The sequence below is a fragment of the Dunckerocampus dactyliophorus genome, chromosome 14, assembly GCF_027744805.1.
Source record: "Dunckerocampus dactyliophorus isolate RoL2022-P2 chromosome 14, RoL_Ddac_1.1, whole genome shotgun sequence".
Taxonomy (NCBI): domain Eukaryota; kingdom Metazoa; phylum Chordata; class Actinopteri; order Syngnathiformes; family Syngnathidae; genus Dunckerocampus; species Dunckerocampus dactyliophorus.
The window spans coordinates 26,832,744-26,849,371 of NC_072832.1; the positions used below are offsets into that span (position 1 = coordinate 26,832,744).

Sequence of the window (16,628 nt, forward strand, 5' to 3'; positions counted from 1 at the left end):
GAAAAAACAACAATAAAAATGATATAATATGTAATGATAAATTTTATTTACCTTTGAAGAGGAGTGGTCGAGCATACATCGTTGTGGTGGAGGAGGAGATATTGGAAAAAAAGGACAAATCGTTGTCGTCGTCAGATCTTCTAAAAGAGGTAGTGTTCTGTGGGTGGTGTAGAATTAAGCAGGCCTATTAACTCTTCATAAACTTTAATCACACGCTCTGTCCGAGTTGTATCATCCAGCTACAATTTAGCTTCCCATTTAACTTTCTCTCCCCAACGGCATCCTGTACCTGTTGGTCCCATTAGCAGTGTCACAGTGCCCTCTTCTTATCAAGCATGTAGCAGTATAAATGATGGAGTTACAGTACTAAAGGGCAAAATACATGAAAAAATAGACCAGTCGGCTTGTGTTCGTATCTCCGAAAGTTCGCATGTCGGATGTTCGTAAGTTGGGGACCTAGTGTATGCTGTAGTCCTCCCATTGGTTTTCCCAAGTCCTCCTTAGGGACTTGGTACCAAAGGAGTCACTGGTCGATGTCCGGGTCCCACAGCCATGGAGCAAAAGACTTGGATGGACATATCCGAAGGAATCAGCATTTGAATGTACTTTTCCATGCTGGCCAATTCATTCATCGGCGGGATGCAAAAATGTTCTGAACTCCTTTTTCCATGCCATTGCAGTACAGAGCAGAATAATGGTTCCCGGAGGTGTTGTCCTAGCGGAGGACTGCATGGGCTGTGGTTTACCGTCTCGTACTGTAGCTAACGTTGTCTTCTACTTCCTTAGACAGCAAACTAGTTGAAGCTGAATCTCAGTCGCTTCAAGACACAACTAATCAATTACACACAGTCAACCAACATTCTTAACAATCAGTTGATTAGTCCTTCATGTCCCTCTGTGCTATCAAGCTGAACCAAAGACAGCGGAGCAAGACAGTACATCATTTGGACCCAAACAAGAAAAATGCCGAAAAATCAAAAATCAGACCCCCAGACTATGATTCAGTTGCAAGATTGCTCAAAAGTCTGTAACTGCTGTATCATTTATAACGTCAGCTAATGTCTACGCCAGAGGTGTCCGAAGCGCACGGCACATTCTAAACATATCATTTAACAAGAAAACTAAAAAAAGGAAAAATCAGCAGTCTTTTTAAAACAATGAAGTCAAACTATGAAGAGAGAAAAAAGTTGTAATCTAATGAGAAAAAGTTGTAATTTTACGAGAATAACATAGTAATGTGAGGAAAAATAATGTCAGTTTTGTAGCATGAAGTTGAAATATTACAGAAAAAAGACATCTTTTTTTCAAGTCGTAACATGATGTGAAAGAAACAGAACGACGTATAAAGTTGTAATTTTTGGTTAATTAAATGTTGGGAGAATAAAGTCAAAACATGGGAAGGAAGCCATAATTACGAGAAGAAAGTTGAAATAGCAAACAAACAGCAGAAGTGGCAAAACTTACAAGAATAAACTCGTAATATGATGAGGAAAAATGTGGAGTTGAAGTAGTAAAGAAAAGAAATACAAACAAAATAAAATAAAGTTGTAATTTTTGGAAAATTAGGTTGTGTAAAAAGTTTCTAATATTATGGGAATAAAGCAAAAATATTGTGTGACAAACATGCACAAAAAAAAAAAAAAATCCGGAATGGGGGCAAACCCTTTGTCACACCACTGTATGTGACTTCATAGCATGTACAAAATATCAAGGTGGCAAAGTCGCATCCTTTCATTTTTCACAACGTGGCCCTCGCTGGAAAAACGTTTGGACACTCCCTGCGTTAGCGAATGGCCGACAAGACGGTAACTGCTGTATTATTGATAACGTGAAGTCATGTCTACGATGTGAGATAAATGATTTGTTTTGGCACAAAAGGTTTGAATCACAGCAGGAGAAAATCCCGACGTCTTCTAACCTGGGAGTGTATCGGGCAACTGGAAGCGACTCCTTTTTGCTGCGAGTGTCCTGAAGTAACATCAGCCAGAAATGAACACAGTTTAACACCTTCTCCCTTTCTGTGTTGAGCCATCAGCCAGCCTGGCCTCGCAACATGGTGACATTTAAATGCCCCGTCTTGTTGAGGCTTTTTTTGCCTCAGGGAACAAGTTCACACACACACACACAACACTGATGAAGTGCATCACTGATGGGTAAATCTTCCTGGGTGTAGCTGGAGGTTTTAATCTGGTGTCTCTGGTGACATTCCCACGCTGGTGCTCTGCTGGCGGCCGGCGGCGGTTTAAATCACCCAGCATGTACCGATCGGTACGGCCGAGGAGCCAAGCTTCATTGAAATGCGTTGTAGTCTTCCCGGGAACTGCGATGCGGCTGCTATTTGCTCGTCACGTCGTTACGCCATCAGTTGATCTGCGGTCTTGGATTGGAGCAGTTCTTCCCTAATCTCACTGGGATATCTTTGGCTTTGAGACCGTGACAAAGGCCATTGTTGACATGGTAACACCAGTGTTAGTCTCTGCTGACTTGTGCTCTCACAAAGCACGGCGTTACATCAGCTCAGGCCTGCAGTAACTCACAAAAGTGAGGTCATCAGCACGTGATTCTAACTTCTCTCGGGATAACACGATATAAAACTCGGATGTACTTTACAGTAGCCAATGTGCAGCAGGTGTGTCAATATTCAGTGTGAGCACCTTTTTGTTATCTGGCACTGCCTTAATCCTCTTAGGTAGGGTCACTATATTTTGACCACCGAAAACCAGGACACTCGGCCAGGCAATGAGATCCTCAAATGATACTCGAAGTTTGCTCAGAAATGTGACCTATAGGCTTGTGGGTGTTCATGGGCTCACCATGTTCATTCTGTTTTTAAACCGAAATATTCTCACGCTATGGCTGTGGCATTCGGCTTAGAAATGATCACTTTCATGGCTTCATTCATGTTTGCCTTTGCTTGCTTGTTTCACGACGCTTACTCTGCTGTGTGTGCACTACCTTACTAATCCGGCACACTGTGGACACCAAAAAGGGCCTGAATGACTGTCAGGAGGGTTCACTCGCTTCGTTTATTCCGCTATAGAACCAGCACGCCCAGGTGTTGACAGATGCACAAAGTGAACCTCCTTGTCATCCAGCATGTTTGGTAGTGAGAGAGGAGAAAAACAAATACGCATGCACATGGGAATATATTGAGGCTGGCAACATTATCCGTTTTTTTTATTTATCATGTCATTAATTGATTTATTGATTATCGTGACAGGCCTCGGTGCAACGGTACAGGTAACCCACGGTCCATACCTTGGTATTTGGGCTACAATTTTCCGTCCTCTTTAGATGTGTCCAGTAAGGATGGTAACAGTAAACCAATGTAGGCCAGTATATTGTACTACAAGCTACAGTATACGTATAAGCTTTGTGTTATAGGTGACAAAGCAAATGAGTGTAATATCTAATAATAGATCTCATTAGAAAGAAGAAAGAACAAGCCCCTAGCCCGCCCTTTGGACACCCCCGGTTTACAGTGTCTCTTTTTAGGAAGGTGCAAATGCGTCCGTAAGCGTTTGAACAGAGTGATGATTCTTTTATTTGTAGTCAAGTTCCTTACCTGACGTGCAGCCTTAATAGTTTGAGCTGCAGAACCCTTCGTGTCCCTACTGAACAATGGCAGCGTGCTGCTTTTATGTTATGCCCTCATCTTTGTCCCATTTATGGAGGGGAAGTGTTCAAAAACAGGTGCACCGCACCTTGACCTTGGGGCCAGGAGGCGGGGGGACCGGCCGGCACGTAGGTGAGGAGATCCACCGCTCACGGCCGACACGGATGGGCGAGACCGCGCAGCTTTTGTCGCCTATACCCTCTGATATGTACTCTGTCTGATTCTCTGTAGCCGAATGCCTTGTCTTTTTGTTCACTTTTGGGCAGACTGGCCTTCAGTTGAAATTTGCACAGTGTGGGAAATGGAACATTATGTCATGGGGAGGGCTTTTTGCCAAAACATAAAAAAACCCCACAGTCCATAAGGTGGATTGTCCCATGCAGGGTGGACCGAAGGCTACACGGTTTTACCATGTAGTTCTAGTGTCGAGTCATTTTTAGAGAATAGTACATCTCTACCGCTATACACGCTGTACATGATATCCTACATGCAACTTTCATTTCTATGGTGGTGTCCCGTGAGAAGATACAAATGGTTGGTTGCTAAAATGGGCGGTGAACTACTACTGTATGGCACAAGTCTTCCATTATTCAACAGGAGTTCAGAACATTCAGAGAGCCATTCCCCCCACCCCAGTGAACCAATCAATGACTGTGAATCCCCTCCTCCCAGTAGTCGAGGAAGGACTGTCACCTAAATGGTGTGTTCTTGTGTGTGTGTGTCTTGGTTTACCATTGATCTGTGAAGATGGAGTAAGACCCGTCACTGCCTCCATCCAATAGCTTCCATACTCCATAAATGCCACTATAACCAGGATTTAGAGGTCAGGGATGTAAATTTGCTTTCCCGTCTTTTGGCTTTGTACTGACACGTCCTCCCTCCCGCCTCACTTAAGCAGACCATAAAACAAGTGAGTCGTGCACAGCTATATATTTCTGTGTGTGTGTGTGTGTGTGTGTGTGTGTGTGTGTGTGTGTGTTTATATTATGGCATGCTAGCTTAAAAGGCTGTGAAGCTCAACATGCAAAAAAAGGTACTACAAGTATATGCACTCCCTTTATTTGTTTTTGCCACTGAGAATATCTGGCAGCTAATGCAGAATATATTTTTGCAACGCTAATGCAGCACCTTGACTGTGTGACCCTGGTGTTAAAAGGCTGGCAAGCGTCAGGCAAGCCAAGTCAAGATTCTAATTAGGGGTGCACGATAATTATGCGGTCAATATGAGGAATTATGGCATCGTACTGATAAATCCGATAACATAAAAAATAGTGCACGTAACCGATCATTCAAAAAAACGCTCCAATGAGACGAGATTACCCATACTGTGCGGATGGGCAAATCAAACGCTCCTTCTTTCTCCTGCCGGTGATGTTGACGGCCTGTTCTAACTTCCCCTGAGCTCACTTGTAAACAAACGTGCTAGTTGTACCAAATGCTCCACGATGAGGGGGGGAAAAAAACATTGAGCGCACAAAAAACCTTATCAGCCACCTGAAATGCCGGCACTGCTGTGTTTGAAAAGTGCAGAGACCTCCGTGGCGTGTGCCTGAATACAGTGCACCTTGCTGGGCCACAGCAGGTGGCTCCCTCCTTTACAGAGTGTCAAATCCTAATTTGTTCCAGTCCTTCTTACTTCCAGCAGTGCACAAAGTACACCTAACTCTCAATTAAAAAAACAGATATCGGTCATCGCTATTGGTTTGGGGGAAAAAAAAAATATATATATATATATATATTTAAATATATATATATATATATATATATATATATATATATATATATATATATATATATATATATATACTGTACATATCTATATCGTGCATCTCTAATTCTAATCATCTTCACTTACTCTTTTAAAGTCCCAGATGGCTACAGTGAGCATTTTCTGGAACCATTTGAATAATCTAGTCTCAGCTGAAGCCGTCTTCCTGTGATAAGGCTTCCCCCCCCCTCGCCACCACATCTCCTCATCCAGCCTCACCATGGCAACATGTGTCACCTCGCCTTATGTGCCGGAGAACTTAATCTATTCATCCGAAGCAAGCCAATGTTGCTGGCTGAGCACATCACTTCATCGGAATGGAAGAGAGAGAGAGAGAGAGAGAGAGAGAGAGAGAGAGAGAGAGAGAGAGAGAGAGAGAGAGAGAGAGAGAGAGAGAGAGAGAGAGAGAGAGAGAGAGAGAGAGAGAGAGAGAGAGAGAGAGAGAGAGAGAGAGAGAGAGAGAGAGAGAGAGAGAGAGAGAGAGAGAGAGAGAGAGAGAGAGAGAGAGAGAGAGAGAGAGAGAGAGAGAGAGAGAGAGAGAGAGAGAGAGAGAGAGAGAGAGGTGAGTTGTGAGTTGTGGGGGGGTGTGGGGACCCTGAAGGTAGAGGAGAGAGGCGAGTCCTCTCCCCCTCCTGACCTATTTAGATCATCACAACAAGCCTGGCCTAACGCTGCCCGGGGTCTTCCGAGGCGACGTTTCTCTCACCTCCAGTGTCTCGCGATAGAAGCTGCGTTACCAAAGCCCGTCACCACATCTAATGGCCGCTAATGGAATCTGTCACAGTCACAATTCAACCCCATCCATGCTTTGTTGACGAGGACATCATGTTTGCAAATGATCAACTGCACTCGACGGCGCTAATGACTTGATGATTGAACGTATGTTGGACCGATCGACCACCCAAAAAGCGGCCTGGTATCTGACATGTGATCTAATTGCTAATAAGCTCTTTCATCTTGGTGTGCTCGTTATGTTCGTCTTGCTAAATCCTGAGGATTGTCCCTTAATCCCAACCCCCCTCCCGGTTTGATGAAGTTTTACAATGCAGCGAGAAAGTCGTCTGCATAGTAACGGACCTGGAAACATGTACGGATAGTCGACACGCATTTTCAACCTTGAATACGCTTCGCTGCTCGCCAGTTTCAGTTTTGAGTCCAGCCTCTGAAACCTGGATGACAAACCAGCGTACGGTACACCGGCTCGCTTCTCCCCCTGCAAAATCCCAAGTAAAGGCTGTGATTGGTCGGCTTGTAGCACACTCTTTCCTGCCGGTGTGCGTAAAGCCTGCCTGTCCAAATGCCTTCTCCTCTAATTTTAGGTGAACATTTGCAATAAAAATGACTGTTGTCACGCCATGATTCGTTCCAGCTGCAGTAATACTCCCTTTCTCTCTTTAATTACCATCGTTCGCTCTCGTGAATAGTCTGCGAGAGTTGTGGTTACTCACAGAGTTGATGTGACATCACACGCTCAGACGAAGGGCTCTAAAAGCGGGGGTGTCCAAAATGCCATACATTTGCGGCCCGCGGCTCATTTATTGGTCCACGGCACTTTGTAGGGCATATTGAGAATTCTGCCATTTCTGATTGATGTTGATGAAACGTCCTGAGGCAAAATGTGGCACGCAACCAGCATTTTAATTTCATTTTTTAAATTGCTTTATTGGAGCGTACTCTTTAACTGATTTTTTTACTGATTTTTTTCCTCCATTAAATTGTAAAGGTTGTAGGTGACAAATATTTACAAGTCGCACATGTGTGTCAAACATTTGTGGGCAGTCGTCCCTTGCTACATGGCGGTTCGAACATTTCTCCCTCACTCTATTGCACAGGTGTCAAACTCAAGGCCCGCGGGCCAAATGTGGCCCGCCACGTCATTTTATGTGGCCCGCGAGAGCAATTAAACAGGTCAAAAGCGTGCTTTGATCAAAACCTACATTTCCCACAGTGCCTGTCGACTACAATACGAAGTGACGGCTCACCGCCACTAAACGGCAGTGTCTCCACATCAATGCCAACGAGTTGAATTGACAAATAAATAATGATCCCAAAATGTCCAGGGAGAGAAAAGTTGATGCGGATGGAAGACCGTTTCAAGAAAGATGGGAAGGCGGGTACTTGTTTGTGCTTCAAGGAGAAGGACCGATATGTCTTTTGTGTTACGAAGCAGTGTCGGTTGTTAAAGAGTACAATCTGCGTCGGCATTTTGACACTAAACACGTAGCTCAGTACGCCAAAGCTAGCCTTCAAGAAAAGCAACAAATCGCTCAAGAATTAAAAGGCAAACTGTGGTTGCAGCAGAGTGTGGTCATGAAATCCACAGCCAAAAACAAGGCGGCAGTGGAAGCTAGCTTTATTGTGGCTAAAGAAATTTCCCACGCTTCCAAGTGTTTTTCAGAGGGAGCGTTTTTTGAAGCAGTGCATGCTGAAGGTCTGTGCAGGTGTGTCCTGACCAATTACAGACTTTAAGAAATACCAGTTTTTAGCTTAGTTACTAACCTAAAAACTTGACCAATATACTGAGTCAACTTTTATTTTGTAATTTTTAGTTGATTACATATTATTTAGAGTAGAGTAGAATAGAGTAAATTTCCCCGCTGTGGGATAAATAAAGTACATACAATACAATTTATATGCAGCTGCTGTTGCAATAATTTAGTATTTGCAGGTTTTATGTTTGCATGCAGACAAATGATTGTAGTCAAACCATCAGTTGGATGCAAGACTGTGCAGCCTTTTTTTTGTAAAATGCTACATCTGTCATACATGTTGTTAGCAGCTCACAATTGTTGATTCTACAGCAATTAAGTCCATTTTAACTTTGACAAAAACGTTTGGAACAAAGTTAATGTCATAACTTGTGTTTTATGTTATTTTACTTAATTCACTTGGATAGTTTGATCGTTGATTGATGGAGTAGTGTGGGTTTCACAAGCTGACAAATTCAAATGATTTATGTTGTAACAGAGCAACAAGTAAAGATATTTTTTTCTATGCAAGTGTAATGTTTGTCACTTGAATAAGTAATAAATGTAGAGTTATTTAACATTAAGGAGTTGTTACGTTTATTTTACATTACATTCAGATACATTTAGTTTTATTTATAAGTTACATCTGGCCCCTTGAGGACAGACATTATGTCGATGTGGCCCTAAGTGAAAATGAGTTTGACACCCCTGCTCTATTGCATTTTTGTGGCTGACCAAAGCCTATTATTCATAAAAAAACTATGCGTATATAAGCAAAATGTACATGTTTGTGGCCCAAATAAAACATTTTCAAGCATTAAAATGGCTACGTGAACCGAAATACAAATATAAGCCATTAGGACCACCTTTCAACTTGTGAATGTGGTATTCTACTTTGGCCACTAGGTGTCAGTCATCGTTTGGTGAGATGAGCACCAGACTTGATCGAACGATATTTATAACAGGTCTACAGTAAATGATCTCACAACAGGCACAATAGTAACATAATAATAATAATAATAATAATAATAACACAGGCTACTGTTGCGGCCATAGCCCACAACAAGCTAAAACTGAACTCTGAACCCACGGCGTCGCTTCCTGTCCGCCACCCATTCTTCTCCCCTACAAGGTAAACTGTCTTAAATGTCTTATTTTCTCTGATCATATCTACTGTGTTGGGTAATGGGAGCGTAAAGGTGACTGTACGGGTGTCTAGAGGGTTCTAATGTAAAAAAACAAAAACAACCTATCTAGAAGGTCGTAGTGTGAGCTTGGGCATTGTGACTGTTGTTGGTATGGTTAATATTGTTGTTGGTGTTTATACGTGGTGATGTTAATGATGACTATTGTGATTTGGTTGTGTTGTTGTTTTTTGCGTGTTACTGTTGGTTTGATGCTTTTGAAAAGAAAAAGGATAGAAAAAAATTTAATTGTTGTTATCAGAGCTGCTGTTATTATGGTTGTTTATTATTGTTGTTTATTTATTATTATCATTATTATTGTTGTGATTATTGTTGTCGTTTGCTATGCCATGACTTCAAAAATATTCCATTTATAAGTAAGGAATCCTACTTTGCGAAAATTTGCTTATGTTGTTAAACGAGGGATTACTGTATTGTTGTTTGTTGTGCTTATTTTATTCTTGTTTTCATTTCATCATTTTATACCTTATTGGTTTCTTAGCTTATTAGTGCTCTGTTAGATTTTTTTTTTGTTTTAACTCATTCAATACCAAAGATGTATTTATATGTTTTTATGAACCCAAATGCCCGATCCCAAAGACGTACTTATACGTCTTTTGTGTTTCTTTGTGCGAGGGACAAACAGAGGGGATGGCGCAAGTGCACGCTCAAAGATGTCCCCTTTAGAGCAGTTTTAAGACATAAAAACGGCCACAAGGTGGCAGAAGTGCATCTTTTAAATGTAAATACACACTCGAGGAGGAAGGAGGAAGTGAGAGAGCGTGGAGGAGTGTAGCGTGCAGAAGGTTACGCATTGTAGGCAAATTTTAACACATGCACACACACACAGTTTAGTACCAAATGTGAAAATTGTAAATAGTTCATGGTGTTATATTTGTAAATAAATGGTTATTACATCAATGATGTAAAAAAAAAACTTTTTTGTGTTGTTTATGTTGGTATAGTTGTTTAGATATTTGAGCTGTCACAAAAGCAAAACATATTTGTGTCAAAGTGAAAGTTATGCTTGAAATGTATCTTTTCACAAAAAGCTGTTTTTCTCCCTTTTTTAGTCTGGAACTGATATTTTCCTGAAAACCTATGTTTTACTGCTGACTACTGAAGAATGCAAAAAGGTAGAAACAAACTTTTTTTTCTGGTCAAAGACAAAAGTGTAATGTTTCTTTTGGTAGGTTCCATGTTTATATAGCCATAGAACACAATATTCTGTCAGAATTGTCTAAAATGGAGGGGCTGAATTTTGAAAAATGGCTGGGATTGAATGAATTATTTTTTTTCTCAGTTTAATTGCACAGTTTATAGGTTACTTTTTAAAAACATTTTCCAGTTAGTTTTATGATTTATTGTGAGGGGAAACAACCAGGGTTCACTAACGATATCCACTGTAGCTATTAGCCGTTTGCTAATAGAGTGTCCTCCCGTCAGGATTACTGGACTGTTTAATTCATCTGATTGCCTTGCAAATAATAACCAAAAGCATCCAAGAAGCTACATTTCAGGCTTTTGCCTGTCGCAAAGCCTCGGTGATGCGGAGCTGGATTTTGGGGAAAAAGGCCTTACCCTGCAGCTGAGTGCTCATAAAGCCTGTCTTTTATGGCTTACGTCTGTTAACTGTGAGACCTGCTCAGCCAGATAGCGGGTTCAAGAAGTCAGCCGTCGAAAACCATGCAAATGAGTTTACAGGCTTTATTTTTGCATCGCCTTGCCGGCGTGCCGAGCAAGAAATGACGCGCAGCCCCGAGACTGCTTCACGTCTCAAAGACGGATAGAAAAATCAAAGCTGTGCCGTGCCACACCAAAAGTGTTAAGCACAAGGGACCGTCAGAAGAGATTAAAAGCCTTTCCGCCCGTGCTCCTCCTTTCTTACCATCCCACTCTTCCTCGGGTTTCCCTTTCACTCTCTCTTTATCTCTTTTCATCTTCTCCTTGTTTGCCCCCTTTCCCCATCCCCTCCTCTGTCTAGAGGGTCTAAGATGGAGTGGCTGAGTCTCGCAGAGCTCACACTTAATTAGGCTGGGCCGTGTCACACATGGAGGGGCTGGAGCCAGAGCGCAGCTAAAGCCAGTGGGGAGGCGAGGACAGGGATGGCGATAGGGAACAGTTGGCATCAATCTGCTGGCAGCCGTCTCTTAAAGCCGCTTCACAGGAACGCTCCTCATGTGTCAGAGTAAATATAGCGCACACCGTGCATTTGTTATTATTGTCCTCCATCCTGGATTTTATTGATGTCGGTGCTGCTTTGGATTTGGATTCTTCAAAGAGTGGCAGCGCCACGGCCCGCTTATTGTTTGGGCCCATTTAGAGGAGGCTGGCACGCACCAGCAGATTTGTTTTCCTTTTGTGATTTACTGGCAGCGTCTCACGAGATGCGATGGAGGCGAGGGCGCCTTGTTGGCTGCGGCACTTTTTCACTGAGTGGAGGAAATTGGGGTTAACGTCAACAAATTGTTGTCATTTTTTTCACATGACTGTGTTTGTGTAAGCCAGTGCTTCTCAAATAGCGGGATGGGCCCCCCTGTGAAGGGGCTCAGTGACGGGTGCGGGACTCATACATTTTTTTTTTTCAAAATAAAGGGCTGTGAGTGTCTTTTAGTCATGCTTGGTACCACCAACTCACACAATGGTTTGTACAGATGCATAAATAAATACGTTAACCTTTCCAAACACAAAAACAAAAACACAGCAGCAGTGGCGGCAGCTCCAATATGTAGCGTTACCTTGGGCTAGTGGCCTGAGGCATTGTGAGCGAGTGTGTGGGTTAAGCTAGTCGCTAGCCTGCTAGTAGCTAGCCGCTGTGGTGTGGCGAGGTGTCACTACGGCTGTAACGTACTGCTTGGGTGTAACAATGCTAATAACAATAATAGTAGCAATGTGGTCACATGATGGAAATGGAGTGTTGTTAGCGCGTTTTGGAGGTTTTTTTCAGAAGGCTTTGTAGGAGGAATTCGTGCGTCCCATCACCTGCATTCCGAGCTGCTTCTTTTTAGCTGTTTTTTATGTTTTCTTCAAATCTTTAGAACACATATAAAAGAGAAAGACGTGTCTTCATGTCTCTTTGAAGGAGCAAAATTCCCAAAAAGGGGACCAACAAGCACATGTGTGTAAAATTTGAGCAAAATTGGTTGACAAACATGGCCGCCTTCAACCAAAATGTTTTTACTTGGTGACTAATTGGCCTTAAGCCATTGAGCATTTTTCTAATGATTATAAAAGTTTGAGGATATATTTATCATGCATGCTAGCATGTCTTCCAAAGTATTTGGAGGAACAACCCATAGGGGGCGCCACTAATGTCCTTTCTGGTCATGTGATAAGATGAGATGCGTTTGAATTTTAAATGTTTTTTTTGCATAAGAAAGGGTAGAAGTAACATGCTCAGTTCCCAATATAAAACATTTTTGACATTGAACTGTGGTGTGTAAAAAGAAGCTAACCACCATTCTGAAGCATAAATACAACAAAGGAGTGAGCAAACATACAGAGAATCAGATGGAGGTGCTCGGGCAGTGGAGCCTTCGTCCCAACAGTCAATGCTTACTTAGGCGTTTGGTTGGCAAATATAAACAAAACAGTGAAAAATGTTGTACGCTCACAGGCAGTGTCATTGGCTAAATTGCAAAAACATACGTACAGGCAACTTCTTTGTCAAGCTAATGTCTAACACAGGTACACCGTACACTATACTTGAGTACCATCCAGTGGTTCAAATGTGAATTACACCTCTCATGACAATTAAAGAAAAAAATACCAAATTTTTTTGCCGATACTATCAATTATCGACGATAATTTGTAGCCCAATTATTGGCTGGTAAAATTTGTTATTGTTATAAGCCTATATCTGATTATTGTTGCCATGTTAGCCATAGTGTACTACTTCTGCACAATGCACACATCACACAGCTTTAAAAAAAATGCTTGTTTTGCTGGAAGGTTGCTGTTGCCCTTTAGAGCAGGAACACCGCAGTGCAACACATCTGCACAGCTTGTGTTCGCCTGTACAAGGAGGGGAAAAACAGTTCCCGCCATCTTAAGGATATGTTCAGCCATTGAGATGAAAAATGATCTTCTCTCCTTTCCGCCTGCATGTGTGTGTGTGTGCGTGTGTGTGTGTGTGTGCGTGTGTGTGCGTGTGTGTGCGTGTGTGTGTGCGTGTGTGCGTGTGTGTGTGTGTGTGTGTGTGTGTGTGCTCTTGACATCATACAAGTAATAAAGAGAGAATCCCATCTGAGCTACACATCAAAGCCAGGCAGGGTGCACGTTGAGGGAAGAGGCGGGTTCAATGATGGCAGCAGTCTGGAGTGTTAACGTGGAGCTGCTAAGGAGGAGCGTTGATGACAGTTAACAGCCTTTTCAGTGAATGTGTCGTAAACCTGCACAAGCAATACTGGAATACGTGCCGCAATGAGATTTTTACATCTGAATGTTGCTCTTTTGTTTTTGCCAGGTTCCACATACAGCGTCCTTTCCACCATGCCGTCCGACTCCGAGAGCAGCAGCTCCCTCAGTAGCGTCGGTACGTATGATGATGCCAGGACAGTGATATAACCATACATTAAAACAATATATGCATATTAATGTCACCTAAGAAGCTACAAAATAAGCATTCAAGGAAAATGTAAACCGTCGATCTCTGCTCATTTGCAATTCTTCGTCTATGGCCCAATAAATTCAGATTTTTGGTTCACAAAATGTTTTCCTTAGGAAATGTTTTCCACATCTCATTCACAGAAAGTTGGTAATAATTAATACATCACTGGTAATACAGGTGAAATGTACATCCACCCATATTTGACGTGTTTACAGTAATCCTGCATTTATGGCGGCTAATTCCCACAACGTAGGATTCCTGAATTATAAATGGAATATTTTTGGCGATGGAGCATAGAAAACCTGTTTATCACAATTTTTAAACACGCTTTGAACATTATAGCAGAACACCCGTATAGTCACCTTTACACTCCTATTAGCCAATATAGTAAACATAATAAGAGAAAATACTACATAAAGAGGCTATTGCCTCGTCAGTGTAGCATTACTGACACCTAGTGACCACTTTAGATTCAAGATTCAAGAGTTTTATTGTCATATGCACAGTAAAACTGGTGATTCTGCTATGCAGTGAAATGCTTGTTCTGTTCATTCTCCCAAAAAAGAAAAAGAATAAGAACATAAGAAACATTAATACCAATAAATTAAGCAACTACAACAGAAGAGACATTAATACCAATGAATAAATAAATAAATCAAGTGCCATGAGTGTGTGCGTGTGTTGGGTGCGGCGTGTGTGAGTGCTTCGTTGAGAAGCCTGATGGCCTGTGGGTAAAAGCTGTTTGCCAGCCTTGTGGTCCTGGACTTCAAACTCCTGTAGCGTCTGCCTGACGGTAGGAGTGTGAATAGTGAGTGTTGTGGATTTAGAATACTACATATCGCGTGGTCTTCGAATGCATCTTCTGAATGCCTTTTTAGCCTTTCTAGCCTTGCCTTTCTAATTTAGCCATTTTCATGCTTAAAAAATGCGTCATTTAGGCCAAAAATACATAAAATTTGCCTGAATATGCATATTTGTTGACTAATAATAGGCCGTAGTCAAACAGGAAACCGCAATGTATTTTGTAAAATGAATATATTTTGAAAAAACGTGATCGAGTGAAGCTGAAAATGTCAAACCGCCACATGGTGTGGGACGGCTCTATGACTTTATGCCCCAGTGATTATGTTTTTTCACCAAGTGTTGAGATTTTGCACTGTTTGATGGCCTTTAAACGCACCATAGTTGTGCAGCAACACCCAAAAGTGAGCTTGGCTACGTCAGCCCTAGCTTACACAATCAGTCCCGCCTCAAAACGTGCAGCGAGGTGAGCACAAGTTAATATATGATGCTAAGTCCTTACAAGCAGTGTGTAATATGTAGACCAGGGGCGGCCATTACGTCGATCGCGAGCTACCGCTAGATCGCCAAGGTAGTTTGGGTAGATGGCGTAAACGTCACTTTGTAGTTGTCATGACATCAGTCAGCTGACATTAAGCTCCCCTCCTGATTCGCGCTTGCTCCCCCGCAGCGTTTCAAGCTACACAGGAAGATGCAACTTTCATCTTTATGATTGTGATTATTTATAAACTAACTCTGCGGTAAGATGTCTATATCTATAACTAAAGTTATCTGTTCACTTGTAGCGGCTAGTTACGTAGAAAAAAAAAGTGTATTGTTTACTGGCTTTGCTTGGCGTCATGAACTCTACTACAGAAATCAGTGTTTACTACACTTTGGCTTCTTAAACTATTATTTCATGATGAAATTAAAAATGTGCCCATTGGTGAAACCTTTTCAATATGTAATTTTAAATTCTGTGGCCGCACGGTGGTCTAGTGGTTAGCAACACAGTAACAGCCTGGAGATCAGGAAGACCTGGGTTCAATTCTCCCTTGGGCATTTCTGTGTGGAGTTTGCATGTTCTCCCCGTGTGTGTGTGGGTTTTCTCCGGGTACTCCGGTTTCCTCCCACATTCCCAAAACATGCATGTTAGGTTAATTGGCAACTCTAAATTGTCCATAGGTATGAATGCGAGTGTGAATGGTTGTTTGTCTTTATGTGCCCTGCCATTACCTGGCCACCAGTCCAGGGTGTACCCCGCCTGTCGCCCGAAGTCAGCTGGAATAGGCTCCAGCATGCCCTCGCGACCCTAAAGAGGAGAAGCGGTATAGAAAATGGATGGATGGATGGATTTTAATGTTTGATAGCAAATGCTAACTGGATGTAATACATGAAGTGTGTGCCCTAATGAATGTTACATAGCTAATGTGACTGACATTAGCAGTACTCAGGTTATGTACACAACTATTTAGGAGTTATGTGTAATTATCTTTATTTCCACATTGAAGTGAATTATGATAGCAACTACTTTGATTACCTGTAAACTTTGAAAATGTGAATGTGAAATACTAATCATGAATATTTACATTTTGTATATGTTATGTTTTATAGAAAGAAGTATATCATTTTGACTTGTACTTCATGCTCAGAAAGTGCGTGAACTCCTGGTATACATGTATAACCTACATAAATACTTACTCATATTTTTAAAAAATAAATATAGCAAATATATATATACTTTCTATATTTATAGTAGTAGGTAGATCTTTGGGACTTGGTCATTTTAAAAGTAGCTCGCAGGCTAAAGTGTGAGCACCCCTGATGTAGAGAAACGCCTTCCCTAGCCTGCTAGCATCAAGCTATAGCCTGATGACCAAGCTAAAGGCTGCATTCCATGTGTTCATGGGTCATCTTACATTGTCATTTGTTAATGGTGAGTAGAAAGACATTTTATTTTGTAAAAATGTGTGAGGCACATTTAGGGCTTAAACCTGGGTTGTGTCGCGAGCAAACATTGGCAATTGAAGACAAAAGGGGTGAGTTATTTGCTTTCGTCAACCGCACACCCGCCGACTATGAGAGTGATATCTATGTTTTGTCCCACCCCTAGCCCTCAGCTATGACTGAGCAAGTTTTCATGCGATACAGATGATGCCCTGATATTAATCGCAAAGTTCAGGAAGTGAGAGATATTCCCCTC

At 41.9% G+C, this 16,628-nt stretch overlaps 1 protein-coding gene across 5 annotated transcripts in view; it reads left to right on the top strand.

Annotated features, from left to right (window-relative positions):
- dlg5a (discs, large homolog 5a (Drosophila)) overlaps window positions 1-16,628 on the top strand; it is a 77,312-nt gene that overhangs the window by 18,265 nt on the left and 42,419 nt on the right. For 3 of the 5 annotated variants that reach the window (XM_054797886.1, XM_054797889.1, XM_054797887.1), the window contains exon 2: window positions 13,502-13,570. The exons of 1 other annotated variant lie outside the window; for it this stretch is intronic. In XM_054797886.1, the coding sequence (XP_054653861.1) occupies window positions 13,502-13,570 (69 nt within the window). Of the gene's footprint in view, window positions 1-10,109; window positions 10,173-13,501; window positions 13,571-16,628 lie in introns of all 5 variants that reach the window. One more of the 5 variants, XM_054797890.1, reaches the window with a different exon arrangement.